This window comes from Lissotriton helveticus, chromosome 5_1, assembly GCF_964261635.1.
Source record: "Lissotriton helveticus chromosome 5_1, aLisHel1.1, whole genome shotgun sequence".
Taxonomy (NCBI): Eukaryota; Metazoa; Chordata; class Amphibia; order Caudata; family Salamandridae; genus Lissotriton; species Lissotriton helveticus.
In genome coordinates this window covers 2,104,923,819-2,104,939,707 of record NC_136065.1, presented here as the reverse complement: position 1 = coordinate 2,104,939,707, position 15,889 = coordinate 2,104,923,819, and the positions used below count along the sequence as shown (strand labels likewise).

General features: G+C 43.1%; 1 protein-coding gene across 2 annotated transcripts in view; it reads left to right on the top strand.

Annotated features, from left to right (window-relative positions):
• The window catches only part of STKLD1 (serine/threonine kinase like domain containing 1), a 392,522-nt gene that overhangs the window by 119,840 nt on the left and 256,793 nt on the right, over positions 1-15,889 (top strand). For both annotated transcript variants that reach the window (XM_078646124.1, XM_078646123.1), the window contains exons 7-8: positions 12,324-12,439; positions 13,629-13,741. In XM_078646124.1, the coding sequence (XP_078502250.1) occupies positions 12,324-12,439; positions 13,629-13,741 (229 nt within the window). The remainder of the gene's footprint in view (positions 1-12,323; positions 12,440-13,628; positions 13,742-15,889) is intronic.

Genomic DNA, 15,889 nt, shown 5'->3' with positions numbered 1-15,889 from the left:
AACATTGGACAACAACTTTAAGAAGGTGTCTATGGAGCGATTACACCTCTGTAATGCTCCCCACTTTCTGACAGTGTAGTGACAAAGAGAAGGTTAGCTTGGGTGTGTTGTGATACTTCTCTCAGTCATACTTCTCAGGAAGAATGTTGTCAGTGTTCATCTACACAAAAGGGACTGTAATGCCTCCCCATGTAGGGAATATTGATGTGAATGTAGGCTTTTACTAATAGTCTCAAGGTGGCTGAGTAGAAGTGTCTGGGTGCATGACAGAAGTGTACCATGTCTGTATTTCCTTTAGTGTAGGCAAGTCTTGGCCGCAGCAGCCCTCTGTGAGCCAATCGAAGGCCCTCACACATGGTTAGTTCTTTCACTAAGATTCAGTGAAACGCCCTCTTTATTGGACAGTTAATTTGGCTTTGTTTTCCAACAACCAAGATCTAGGACACTGGTACATTTTCCAAAATCTATATCTAGAAGATTTAAATGTTCGACCCCTTCTTGTTCCTGTAAGAATGGAAGCAGCTGTCCAGTGACCTGACTGCAACAAGCAACACTTGATTCTGCAGAGGAACCTTAAAATAAATGAGATAGTAATTTGTCACTTTTCTAGTAGAATTCCTAATACATCCACTTTTATCATTCAGTAGAAAGCGAGAAAAATACATACATAAAAACCTCATAGTGCCATTAAAAGTTCAATTCATTTACACAGTCAGACAAGAGCAGTGTGTAGGAACTAGACTTAGGTCAAGATAGGACATTGATAAGGTTCCTTCCTCCTTCACAGATAGCTATTTGACTTTTGTTTTCAGCAAGCAATCAAGCTAGTCCCATTAGATCTTATTGTTAGCCTGGATGTATGGAAATCTAATCTGCTACTTACTCCATTCCATTCCCTCGAGATTTCCATTTACTGCATAAAATCAGGCGTAGCACCAAACCATAAGGAGGAGGAGCTGGCGTGCAGCGGGCATCAGTTTTACATGTGTAGAACATTGAAGCGCACACTTGTGATACCCTTCCGTAGCTTAAACATCACTCAGAGATGCCTACTCCTCCTCCAAACCTTTGATATGGACATACCAGTGTAGGACCTTTTTATATCTTCTCCCAATCTGATTGTTTGTCTCGGATTTTGTTTCTCAGATTTTTTCCCCAATACCCTTGTTTTGGGACCCGAGGCCATAGTAACAGTAGCAACAACAATAGCAACAGCAAGAATAATACTAATGATACTACTAATACTTTTACTATGAATAGTAATAATAGCAATAACAACAATAATAATGTGACTAATACCAATACATCAATCATAATAACAATTATAGTGATCACACTATTTTTTAGTAGACTGTCGGTTTGTTTCTGTTCTCAAAGCACAAATAGATCTGCATTTCGAAACCTTCCCCATAACTTCCCATGTGTCTCCAGCCTTTGCTGCAGATTTTCTGAGTGCCCTCGTAATGACTAACTTGGGACAACGGCATAGGTTCCCGCAACAAAGAGCATCTGGACAGTAGTACCTATTCATGGATCTTGGTTTTAGCCTCTAATCTGCAATTATGTTTGCACATTTCCTGTAGATCATTTGGGGAATTGGATGATATACCAGATTCTGGATCTGGGTCTATGTTTGGTGACTGAAAGGCAGTTGGATAGAAGAACTGTTGGGAACCATCACAGCCGGATGGCATAGACCAGGGTATCCTTTTCAGGAAGTTTGCTCCTGGGTGTTTATATAATTGATAGTCAGAAGAAGCTATACCTCAGTATCTGCCACTTTTCTTGACCTCTTCCTCGGTCGGTTGCTTGGTTGTTGTTGAGCCTTTGTTAACTTGGTTACGTGAACCGGGTATATAGTTCTCTTGAGGTACTAAGTGAAGATGCCACTCTGGATTCCCTAGGTCTCTAATGAGACCTTGCTGCTTTCATTGATGATTAAGCAGTCCCAAACCTCTATGGGTGAGTGTGCTTCAGAGTTCTTTGGAGACATCTTCCACAGCAACCTGTTCTCTTTAAAGAAAGTTCCTAGGCTTGTTAACATCCGTGCATGTTAGTCTCTGGGTTGCAGGACAGAAGCACATTCCTTAAGGGATGCTGAAGTGCCAGAGTGTATTACATTCTCAAAACTTTGCTAACACCTCATGTAGTGCTGTCTGAATAATCTAGTTGATAACCATTAGAGAAACTGATGTTAAACATGTAAAGTGCCTGGATATTTAGTTAAGCAGGATGCTGACCAACTTACTGCCCAGTCCACAGAGTGTAGCACTTTTAGGTCCACCGCTACTTGACTTGACCTTAATGCCTGCAATCCATATCCTGCAAGTTGTTAAGACTTCCTCTAGAGGCATACCAGAGCTGAATCTGGATGACTGGAAGAGAAGAGAATTATGATAAGGAAACGATGGCTAGAGGGATTTAGAGGAAGTTCTATAGTTGGGTACCCAAGATGTATCTAGAGTGCCTTAGGGCTTCTTGTGGCATGCAGTGCAACTACAAATTACAGCACAATCACGACTTTAATGTTCAGCTCTACAATACTGTCATTATCTGACTACATGACATTTTAAGCATAATCAGTATCTTAGGTTCCACTTTTAGACATAACTTATGCTTTTTGTAGACTGCTTTGCTTTTGATTTGGAGAAGACTCTTAGGACAGCCTCATAGGTCCTGAGATTGTCTCAAATAGATCCTGGGTCATTGCTCCTGCAGTGTCTCAGACATCAGATTGTGCAACAAACGAATTCAAAGTCTTGAGAGCGCTCTCCTCCATATCAGCAGTGGAAGCACACCAAACAAGAGGGCCATTGCACCTGACAGGGCCAATGGCTGTATATGTGAGCAGGGTTGGTTTAAGTATGCTAATCTTGGGATTTCAGCATGTCTGTGAAGCTGACTATTAGCAATAACTACAACTCCTCAGAAGGTTTTACCAGGAGCTCTGCTCTTACTCCATTCTGAATAACCAAAGCAGGCAGTCGTGCTCAGGTTTCTTCAAGTGCTTGAAATATGTAAGGCGCTGATCCTAATGTGCATTAATGTGTTTATTGATGTATACTGGCTTTTGTAAACACTTACCACTCTTTGAAACCACCCAGAGGTGCTGCTTCCTTTAAAATGGGTAGTCAGCAGCAAGTCAAAAAGTACAGTGGCGCTTGTGCTTCTGTGCCAAGCCTACTCTAAAGTGTCTTCATACGTAAGGCTACAGTAAGAAAAGCACATAATCTTCCTAAACCTTTGAGTCCATCGACAGCCTCTCAAGAAGGTGTTGATGATAAAGATAAGGCACAGTGCAGAAGGGTGGAAAAAGCAAGCGGAGGAAGGGGTGGTGAACCAAAATAAACGTTTGGCTGCTGGTAAATACTATGAGAGGCGATCGAAAGACCATTATCCATGCTCCTAAAATTTCTGGATATATGATAGAAGAAGAACTAGCACAGAGAGATGGAAGCAGACAGCAAGCAGCTCTTGGAGGTTGCTTCCTCCAGTTGACTCACGCCTCCAAGCCTTATCATGACTCACCACTCTGCTACTGTCTTGTTGGTTCTGCTCTGTGCCCACCAGTGCCCCTCCATGGAGCGCTCACTCCTGAATCCCTGGTCCAGTTATCATAAAACTGACCATTCTGCCCGACTGCTCTTCCAACAGCTATTCTGCCTCCACCTCCCTGTTCTCTGCCTCCCAGAACACCTACAGAATCATTTGCTCAGCTCAGACCAGCTTGGTCCGTAAGTCGTTTTCTGTATTTCATTATTTATTTGTACAGAATCTCAAAGTTGGCACATATGGGTTTTACAAAGCATGATAACAAACACTAGTGCATGGGACAATATAAGATAGTAAGGCAGAGACCATACATTCCAGACCCAGTAGTGATCATGGCACATCATGGGGGTCCAAAAAACCATACCTGAGTGAATACTAGGATCGAGGCACAAGAGGAGTTGGCAGCCTGACGATCCATACAGTTCCGCGCCAGACGACTACACCGACCGCCGCCACCAGGCACGCCGCCGCTCCGGGACTTCAAATCCCGGCAGCCTTTGCGGCGGCGCGTTCCCTGACGCGCTACACGCGCCAGGAGGGGCTACAAATTCAGCGAGCCCTCGGTGGAGCGGGGGGTCCAAAAAACCATACCTGAGTGAATACTAGGATCGAGGCACAAGAGGAGTTGGCAGCCTGACGATCCATACAGTTCCACGCCAGACGACTACACCGACCGCCGCCACCAGGCACGCCGCTGCTCCGGGACTTCAAATCCCGGCAGCCTTTGCGGCGGCGGGTTCCCTGACGCTCTACACGCGCCAGGAGGGGCTACAAATTCAGCGAGCCCTCGGTGGAGCGGGGGGTCCAAAAAACCATACCTGAGTGAATACTAGGATCGAGGCACAAGAGGAGTTGGCAGCCTGACGATCCATACAGTTCCGCGCCAGACGACTACACCGACCGCCGCCACCAGGCACGCCGCCGCTCCGGGACTTCAAATCCCGGCAGCCTTTGCGGCGGCGCGTTCCCTGACGCGCTACACGTGCCAGGAGGGGCTACAAATTCAGCGAGCCCTCGGTGGAGCGGGGGGTCCAAAAAACCATACCTGAGTGAATACTAGGATCGAGGCACAAGAGGAGTTGGCAGCCTGACGATCCATACAGTTCCGCGCCAGACGACTACACCGACCGCCGCCACCAGGCACGCCGCCGCTCCGGGACTTCAAATCCCGGCAGCCTTTGCGGTGGCGCGTTCCCTGACGCGCTACACGCGCCAGGAGGGGCTACAAATTTAGCGAGCCCTCAGCGTTGCGGGACGCGAGCGGGACGCCCGGAGCGAAGCCCGGGCAAAGGCCGGGCCCTCTACGGCCCTCCAAGGCCAGACAAGGCTCGGCTTGGCCATCCCCTTAACGTGTGCTGCTCTGTAGGTGGGTAGTGATTTATTTATATTAAACCATTCAAATATATACCACCATTCATGGCTATGAATGCTGCAGATGCCCTTACTCCAACAGCAGGGGTCTCCGTCTTGGGCCCTTTGGATGAATTCTTTTTTAAAACTACTGCTGAAGTCGATAGAGACTTGGCGTTGGCAGAGCGCCGTGTTGCTCGTCGACTATCCATTGAGCATCTTAAAAACACTGTTTTAGACTCTTGCTCTAAAGTTTCTTCTGAGGTCCACTCTGAAAATCAAACCCTGGAAAATATAGATGCTGAGCTATACAATACGGACAATATCCCCTTAATATTCCAGCTCTGTTCGCCCCTCAAAAACGATATATCTGCCTCATATACACCTGAGCTACTCCTCCCCAGCACTAATTCAACCATAGACCTTGTAACCCCTAATTCACCTAAGGCCATTGAGGATGAAAGACCACGCACAGTGGAAGTTCCAACACCCGCGGTGGCTGAACAGCGAAAACAATCCCATCCAGTGCCTCCCATACCTATTTTAGCTAAACCTTTGTCCCCTTTAAACCACTCTAAAAGGAAACAGGCAATTATTCAACCGCCCCCAAAAAAACGTAGAAAAAGAGGCCTGGCTCAGGCAGACACCGTTGCACATAAATTAATGCCCTCCAAAGATGCACTTAGGAAAGAATTACTCCAAATAGTAGAAGGTGCACCGAATGTAGCTAGAAACACTCTGACCTCTCAAGTCCCACCGTCTATAAAAGATTTTGTTGACGCAATGGAACATCTAGTGAAAGCGTTATTAATTCCAATAGTAGAGAGAGTGAAGAGAATAGGAATCCAATTAGACACCCTCATAGAATGTTCTATTCAAGACATTCCAACAAACAAGGATCCAGTTAATGCCCCTACTTTGAAAGATGGAGAGAAAATTATTAAAGTGGGGAAAAAGAACGAGGAGAACATACCCATAAAGGGATCAAAAACTCCAACTAAACGAACATCTTCAGATACTTTGAGGACAGTTACCAAAGCTCCAACTGTTCAACAAAAATCGATTCCAAATATACGGGCACAGTACGCACAAATAAATTCCCTTATGGATTCTGCAAGAATGGGGATTTCAAAAACCAACTTGGGCATGAATAAAACTGATCCTAAATTTAAAAGACCACCACGTGAAAGAAATGTAGACTTACCCCCTGCTGCGTCACAAAATGTTACTGTTCTAACGGGGGTTCCGCCATTACCGTCTTCAGGAGCATACGAAAATCAGACCAGTCTTAAAAATAGGGTCATATATTGGCTCAAAAATAACAGGCCACTACCACCTCACTTAAATGGTGATATCATCACGGTGAGAAGAACAAACTGGGTGGGTATACGTCCCAAAGATATAGAGGGGGACGTAATAATTATCACATTTAGAGACCCTAGAGTCCCCATACATATCAGGGATTGGTTTTCAGATTTTAATAGTGGTCCGATTACACCTAAACCACTATCATATTTTTACCCCGAAGCTTTAATGCCCCCAAAATTACACCAACCCAAACCTAAACCTCTTTTTGACAATCTCTCCTTCCAACAGCACAGAAGACCAACCCAAAACATGTACCCTTCAAGTTATGGAGCGAGGGGAAATACATTTCCATCTCATAACCCCTACCACGATAGAGAGACTATGTGGGAAAATAAATTTACCCCGATTTCTAGATATGACTCTATGGGTTATGGTCAGGGTTTTCCACCATTAACTTCCTTTTGGAATTTTACCTGTCATAATTTCTATGAGCCACTCCATGGTTTGGACGACATAGAATGACTTTCGCCAATGAAAGAAGATTACCCGTGTGGGGAGAAAGCACTTGGCATAATTTCGAAAGTATCCCACATAAAGGGCCATTTGGGTTGTAGTAATCTAGTAAAAGGGATGTTGAATGGGGTAAACAATAAGGTCTTAGTAAATACATCGCCCATAACAGACCGGCCAACCTTCACAAATACCTTGTCTACACATGTGGAAAAGGGGAAATCATCTCCCAAGATAGAGATCCTTAGTTGGAACTTGGCAGGAATCTCCTCGAAAATTGTTCAACCGGCTTGGCTGGATGTGGTAAATTCCTACTCAGTCCTGTGTTTTCAGGAGACTTGGTTGCTTACCCCTATACATTTACTGGGTTACCAGACCTTTCACTCACCAGCGATAGCGAGTAAGCAGGGTAGACATGGGGGGGGCCTGTGTATATACATTAGTGTTGCAGTAGGACATAGGATCCGGAAAAAGGTACTCAGGGCTTCTTACCAAATAATTGTCATGGATATTGGCTCATCCATGACTTTGCTAATTATTAATTTTTATAATAATATGCCCTCAGAGCATTTGGAGAAAGTCTTAGAGGACTTACACCATGCCGTTGTATCAATTAAAGAACAATGTGGGGGTGAGTGTGTGACAGCGTTTATGGGCGACTTTAATTGTCACATCTGCCAAAATGTCTCAAGGGGTATGTGTGACTTCTCCCCCACAAAGGAAACTGAATCCGATGAAGTCATCTCTAACCATTTTTCACATTCAAAAATAGGGGAGCCACTAAATAATTTCATGGCTTCCTTTAACCTAGATTTTGCAAATGATCTGTCTCTCCCTCCAAGATCATTTAAACCATCTTTCCATGGCAGAGCAGCAAACTCTACTATTGATTTTATTCTTTTTTCAAAGATGCATGCCCCATTAATATCTTTCTGGGACACTCTTGATCACCTATATGGTGACCACTATCCCTTGGATTTATCCATTATGCTACCCTCTCCTACTAATATAAAAAATCACCCCAAAACAAACTATGAACAACCCATCAAATTGGGGGCTCTTAAAGGTTATACCATTAAATGGGAAAAAATCAATCCGGCTAGTCTTCTTAAAAATTTACTGAAGATGAGGTGGGAGGAGGTACATATTTGTTTGTCTTTGACTGAACAGCCACATTCCATTCTTGAAGCCTTTTTGAAAATACAAGTCAGTCTAAAACAACTACTTACAAGACAGTTTAAGCCAGGGTGGATCACCCGTAAAGGGTGGTTTGATAAAAATTGCTCCAGGGCCTTAAAATCATTGAAGAACGTACTGCGTATAACACCGAAGCCAATCATGGAGATACGTCAGGCCAGACTCCGATATCGCCTAGCCATCAAAAATAGGATAAAATCTTTGAAGGCGGAAGCGTGGCAGACCCTGCTGTCAACTTGTGAAAATCGTGACCATTCAGTCTTTTGGAAACTCATAAATACCCCTCTTCCTTGGGTAAAAATGCCTGAGAGGAGCTTGGACCTTGCGATTGATGGAGAGACATGGGCGGTTTACTTTCAACAACTATACAGTAAACCGATGCCATCAAAAAGTATAACATCGGAGCTCATTCCTCCCCCTAATACAAGGTCTCTTAGTGAAAGCTATCCTAACATCTTATTCTCGTGTAAGGAGGTCGAGTTGGCTATAAGGGAGAGCCCAACTGGGAAGGCACCCGGTCCGGATTCCATCCCAGCAGACGTTTTCAAGGCAGAAATAGCCTTTTGGGCCCCAATATTGACTTCTGTCCTGAACTCCGCGAATGCTTCGGGCCATATTCCATCTTGGGCCGAGGCCATAGTAATACCTATCTTTAAAAAAGGAGATAGGCATTTACCATCCTGTTATCGGCCTATCTCCTTGCTTGATTCGTCAATGAAGATTGCGGGCCGTATTATTCTGAAACGTTTAGAAAAATGGATGGAAGAGAAGGACATACTCTCAAAACTTCAATTTGGCTTCCGATCTGGAAGAGGCACAATCAAACAGATCCTGAATTTACACCTCATTATGTCTAAATACGTAGAGATAAAGAAGGGAAACCTATACGTAACATACATAGATCTAAGTTCGGCTTTTGACTGTGTCCTCCACGAACAACTATGGAAAATTCTTGAACACCTAGGGATGGATCCATCAATACTTTTTTTCATCAAGAAGCTGTATAGAGATGCCGGTGCCAGAGTGAGGTTTGGCCCGAAGGGAGAGTGCTCGCCAAGGTTTACCATCAATAGAGGGGTTAGGCAGGGGTGCATCTTAGCCCCCCTGCTTTTCTCCCTCTATATAAATGCCATTGGTGAGCACTTGAAAAACATAGAATGTGATTACCCAAAAGTGGGAGGCCAAGCCATACCAATCTTGTTATATGCCGATGATGCGGCTATTCTCTCCCAAACAAGATTGGGGCTGCAGAGAGCAGTTACCGCATTTACTGCCTTCAAGCATGAAAGGGGGTTGAAAGTGAATATTGGAAAGACCTTTTCAATGGTATGCAGTAAGAGGACAAAGAAAATCCCATGTCCCATATTCATTGAGGATCAAAGACTGGAGACAGTGGATAATTTCACATACTTGGGTATATGTGTTCACGGGAAAGTGACATGGCAGTCTGCAGTCAAGAAGAGGAGACTTGCCTTTGTTAGAGCAATTGGGGGGCTTAGAGATTTTGCTGGAAAAATAGGAGGGAGGCCAGTTAAACAGCTTATTATTATATATAAAGCTAAATGTGTGTCAACAGCAATATATGGGGCTGGCCTTTGGGGTATTGACAACAATATTTCTTCAATCCAAATAGCAGAAAATAGCTTTTTGAGGTATCTCCTGGCCACACCGAAAGCAACATCTGTCTATATGATGCACATTGAGCTAGATCTGCCATTCATATCAGATCTAATCAAGGTTGAGCCTCCTCTTCTGTGGCATAAAATCTGGACTACCCCTGAGACTGCTCTGAACCGAGAAGTAACAATGGATATTCTTAAACAGGAGGGGGCAAAACATACGAAATGGTTGGCCTATGTCAAAAACTTTTTTTATGACGTTGGTCGCCCAGAGTTTTTCACCGACCCTTTGACTCAGGAAAATATTTCAAGGAAAAATCTGAGAAAGATCCTACTGGATCACCTGGAAAACAAAAGATGGGATAATCAAAAACTAAATAAAACACTCCAGGTCTATCAAAGGATTACCCCTAAAAAGGGGCTTCAATTATATCTTTCAACTGACTTTTCCTGCTATACCAGAATGTTGCTTGTCAGGTTCAGATTGGGTTCTTTTTTTCGTTTTATAACATTCCCTTCGTGCAATGACTGGTCCCGAAATTTGTGCCCCTGTCCATGTGACGATATTTCTACTCAATCTAACATTCACTTTATATTATTTTGTACATACTATGTGACCCCAAGGAAATCCTTATTGAGACCTTTATTAAAGAGATGGGGCTTGAGGTCCTGCAAAGACGCATTTGAGCGCCTACAAGAGTTAGAGGATAGGGATGTCATATGTATCATGGAACAGGTTTTAAAATTATTGCTAAAATTTAGGAAATCGTTACAATGGCCTATGTGATATTGATCGATGATAATATATTTTTTTATAAATCCTTCCCTTTGAAAGTTTGGTTTCCCAAACCATTTTAAATGAAAATGTCTTTTTAAAACTGCTAATTTTTAATGTTAACGATTCTTTTAATCAAACAGATATGTACTTTTTAAACTATTGCTATGAATGCTTATATGATATTTTTTCTTGAATATCGAATAAAGCTTATTTGATTTGATTTGATTTGATCATGGCACACTCGGTGCAAGTGGCATCAGAGATAGTAAGAGAAGGGATTGATCGTGCAGGAAATCTCAAGAAGGCAGTTATTTTTGAGGACTTATTTTAATGTGTTTTTGGTAGTGAAAAGATTATCAAAAACAGAAGAGGCACAGAAGGGTCGAGCGGTGGTGGTAGGGTTGTGTTGGGGGGTTGTCAGTGTGGTGAGACTTGATGTAAAAACATTGTATTGATATAATAAACATTATAATAGTATTGATATATAAAACATTGTCTGTGCAAAGTAGGGTGCATGGACTTTGTGTTTCATCTCACTTTCTAAACTGCCAACTTTAATTTGCTGGTTTCTAGCTCTACTTTTATTTAAGAAGGTAGCTGTCCCGAAGAACAGAAAGGAAAGTGATTTTTGGGTTTATTCAAACCAAGTCAGCTTACTTCCATCCATGAATTAATATTCTGTAATGCCTCTTCCACCCTCATACAATCTCTAGCATAGTACTTTGTAAGGTGAAACATTACCCCAGTGGAAATTGATGGTCATTCATAGCTGATAAAATGGGTGCACATAACTATTGCATAATAGAGGAGACAAAGGGAACCCTAATGAACAGCAGTTGAAATGCTGGAAATTCACAAATATAGACATTGTTACTCAGTGATTATATAAGCCGTAGCCTCTAGTAACTATCAACAGTAAAAGGCTGCTTAAATTATGAGCTAAAGCCCGCTATCACCCTCTCCACCTCAAGTCTTGGCCACGATTTCAAAAGTTTGGAAACACATTATGCTGTCACTGACCCTTGGACATTTTATGTGTTTGCTTCTATTTATTTCTTCCCGAGTGTCCAGGCCATATATTTTGTCATCACTCCCAAGTGCCTCTATTATTCCATACCTCCCGTGTTCCTGAAACACCTTAGATTTTCCTTCTCACCCCATAATTAAGTGTTCATGGCCATAGCCCTGCTCATAGAAGCACCTCTATTCTTCCTGCCTTCTTGGTACACAGTCACTTAGTCATACTTAGCATCACACAAAGATGATCAAACTGGCTGCAGGGCATCCCATGTGCCTGCTAGGGCCAAGAAGAACCAAACAGATGTGTGGGTTTTTTATGTCTAATGCAGCTAGGTGATCTGCTGGTGAGACGGAAGAAGCTTGCCTACCCAAGGAAGCTTTATTATATCTGGCAGCTTCTAAGGGAAGACGCGAAAGCCACCTCACGGACTCCTCCGGTTGTCCCCATGGGCCAGAGGAACTAGTTCTTACCCTTTGCCTCTCCTGCCTTACAGAAAACCAGAGAAAAGTCTCAGCAGTGTGCAGAGGTAGCAGAATCTAGCAATAATGCACCACCTTCTCAAAACAGCATCCATTGCACTATTAAAAAGTATGACGTTTGGAACATACAGTCTTTAATACACCCTATGAATTCTCTGAAACACAAAATAAAACAGTAAACAATGATAAGGACGTCAGGTTGACAACTGGGTCCATTTTGCAAAAGACGTCTGCGCCAGACAGCATCTTGGCAGAATAGAAGGCAAGCCACTGGTATATTTTGCAGATATATTGATCAGGTGTTAGCAGCAGAGAATGGAGCTAACTACAGTTTGTTTTACTGGTGATCTGTGGCAGGCTAGCGTATGAGGTGAACGCCTCTTTTGCGGAGTCACTTGCTTTATCAAAGTGGTCCAAGGACAAAATGTCTCTTGTGTTGATCTGGGGTCCCATTACCATGAGCTTCCTTTATATTTGGATTCACTGTTAACTATCATTTTCTTCTGCAGGAACCTCAAGCCCAGTAACATCCTGCTACAAGATGAGATGTCTTTTGTGATTGGTGACTTCTGTGGGGAGACGCTCATGAATGATGAAATGAAACTGAACATACGTATAGATGAAGGTAGGACACGTGTGCCCGTGCCTGACTGTGGCACTGCTATTTACACATCTTTGTTTGCTTCCCAAGATCCTTTTCTTAAACCTTTATCTAATGCCATACAACCGCATGTAGTCTCATGTGTGGTCCCATTCCTTGTATGTCTGAGCTGGTGCCTGGGATGCTGAGAGTGAATGGTGTAATATGATGTTGGTGTGTGCTCTGCACTGGAAGCGAGGACATAGGGACAGTTGGACGGACGGAGGAGGCTGGAAGGCCCTCTCTGCTGTTGATGTAGCCTACGAGCCTTACATGAAGTAATTAACTTACCTACTACCTGAATGACTCCAGATTCCTTCATGAAGACCCTGCCCTCGAACTTTAACACCCTGCTTTATTTAAAGAGTCACGTAGAGGCTGGTGGATGTGGGAGGGTCTGCCCAAAAATGTCAGAAGCCCCATCCGATAACCTCATGGTACCTCTGCCCCAGTCAGTGTTCAGGGGAACTGCTTCATTTCTGATGATGGAGCCTGACCTAATTCGGCCTGCCATGACTATTATCAGGTCTGAGCTGCTGTCCTTGGTTTAGGGAGAGGAACAATGTTTATACATATTGAGGAATTGTGATGGCAATATGTGCACTAGCTTGTGCATTAAAAAGCATAGAGTGTATATGCTTGTGTGTATGTGTGTGGACCCTGGGGCGTTACTGAGGCACAGCCTATGAATACATTGGCATGATTAAGGATATTCCTTTCATACTTGAGCATTGCAGAGGCAATGTGTGTGCAGACAATAAACACCTTTCACCAATGCACCAGTATGCGCATCTTCTTTTAACCGGACATGGAAATCTGAAATGGATGGACTAAAACCTAAATATATATTCATGGTTTATTATCCAGCCCAAAGGAGAAATGGAGGCATGATGTATGCACGCCTTGCCTCCATTTCTCTGTTTTCTATGCTTGAGAAAATGCCTTGTCATAAGGAGATTTTTAGGATCAGGTCAGCATTGAACAACAAGGACACATAGGGCTATTTTCATTGCCCTCTACAGCATACAAATCTATTTGTTTTGCATTTGATTTGACACACACACCTCACTACATCTTGCACATGGTTAGGATGTTGTGCACAGGGATACAGTCTAAAAGTCCTAGAATTCTGTCACTGTCTTTGCAGTAATTATTTCAAATTTGTTTCCTACAGAGTGCAAATCCTGGATGTCCCCAGAGGCGTTGCGGTTTTCGTTCAGCGGGAAGTCTGACATCTGGTCCCTGGGTTGCATCCTGTTGGAGATGATCTCCTGTCCTGTGCTAAATGTATGTAAGAAGAATTTCCCGTCTATTATGGGTAGTTCTGCTTGCTGCAAGCAGCCATCAGTTGTGATTGACCCCTTACCCTAAAGGTCAATTCACAGGGTGTGGGACTGAACATCATTGTCTTTGTTTTAATCCCCTTTTCTAATTTTTATTATTAAAATTGAGCCAGAAGAATTCCAGATGTTCCTATCATTAAGTACAGTTCCCATGGGAAGACAATAATGCATATACTCCTTCCCAACCATATACTTCTGTAGAAGTGGGACTACTATCAAAGTAAAATTTGTATTTCAAAAGCCATGCATGTTTAACAAAAATGGGATTTAGAAAGACGGGGATGGGGGTTCAAGGTAAGAAAATAGCAGAGGCCTCTTAGACTTGTGAAACTATGTCCTAATTTAGCACCCTTCACTTGTGGACCCTAGAAGCTACACATTCAGCAAACATGATGCTTTCATCCATCTCATCTAACCATGGATCTCTCAAGCCACTCCTCAAAACTGCTTTACAACTTCAGGCAGTGTGACCACCTTCGGACACATTCCAGTCCCCTCATATTCTAAATCATGGAGGAATCCTCCTCCTGCATTTACTTTTTTGCTATTTGTGGTATTGTCCTGTGTAACCTTAACTTTGATCTCTGTGTTAACACCATCTTTAGTTTACTTCTAAGTACCCCTGTAGTTGCTTCTTTCCAGTGGAATCAGGAAGAGTAGGGGAGCCCTAAACAGAACGTAATGTCCCTTGGACAAACCAGACGCTGCCCTTTGGCACAGCATTATACCTCAAACATTTTATGTAGAGTGTTAAATTGGAAAGGGAAATCCCTGAACATGGCTACTCCTCTTTTCCAACAGAGGGTTACTGGTTCAGTCTTGTTTGAGTACATTACTAGTGCATCTGTCTACCCTCTTCCCAGGGCCCCAATGCTGACCATGCTTCCTAGGGCAAGTCGCCCTATGTCTGTCTGGCCAACTCTCTTTTTCCAGTATATTCTCCTTTCCACTGCTTGCCTCCTCCCCAGAACCCAGGTCCTAACACTAAATGGCATAGTCTGATGTGCTCCAGGCGCCCTTTTTGCTTTCCTTTCTTTTGCTGCCCTGCCAGAACAAGCTGTCAAAGGCTGCGCCACCTCTACATCAGGGATGCAATTTAGCGATTTCTTAAATGCAATGCATCATCTTAAAAAAATTGGGAATTCGCACATTAGAAGTGTTAAATTAGCATGAAGTCAACCTTCATGGTAATTTTAGAAAAATTTCAAAAATGCACAAAAGTGCATTTTTAACACTTTTATTTTACACTCACACATGCCCATGGGCATGTATGTGTGAAAAATGGACTGTATGTTACATTTCAGGGGTGCAGGGGGGGTCCTTTGGACCCCCCCCTGCACCCTAGAAATTGCATTCTCATTTTGCGATTCCTGAATTGCGAATCGCAAAATGAGAATGCCTTCCCATTGATTCCTTTGGGCCTCTAGGCCCATAGGAATCAATGTAAAGGAATTCCTTATTTGCGATTCGCAAAATTGGGAATCGCAAATAAGGAAAAAAGAAATCGTCAAAAAATATGTGAATTTTTAATGCATAGGTATTTGCGATTTCTAAATTGCGATTCCTTAATTTTCGCAATTTAGAAATAGCAAATACCAACAATGATGCATGTGGCCGTAAGTTGCTAGTTAATAACACCAAGAAAACTGTCACCTTTCGAACGTAATAAAAACCGTGCCACTATATAAATCTGTGGAGGGGGTTTAATCTGTATTATTCACTCAGTTGGGCCTCAATTCAATTTTACACAATCCTCCAAAGTTGGGATGATGCATCCCAATGCAAAAATACCGGTCGCAAAGGGGCAGATTCTGAGAATCTGCCCCTTTGCGAGCGGTTTTTAGCTTCATGCATCTGGGCCTTAGTCATTACAGATAAGCTGTAAGAGCATTTGTTTGTCTTGCATCACACCTACCACAAAACCTCAGGACCCCAACACACCAGACTGAAGGCCTGATTTAGATCTTGGGGGATGTGTTACTCCATAACACAGTGCAGGATATCCCATCCTCCGAAATATAAATCCCATTGTATCATATAGGATTGATATTTCAGCGGACGGGATATCCGTCACTGTTGTGATGGAGTAACC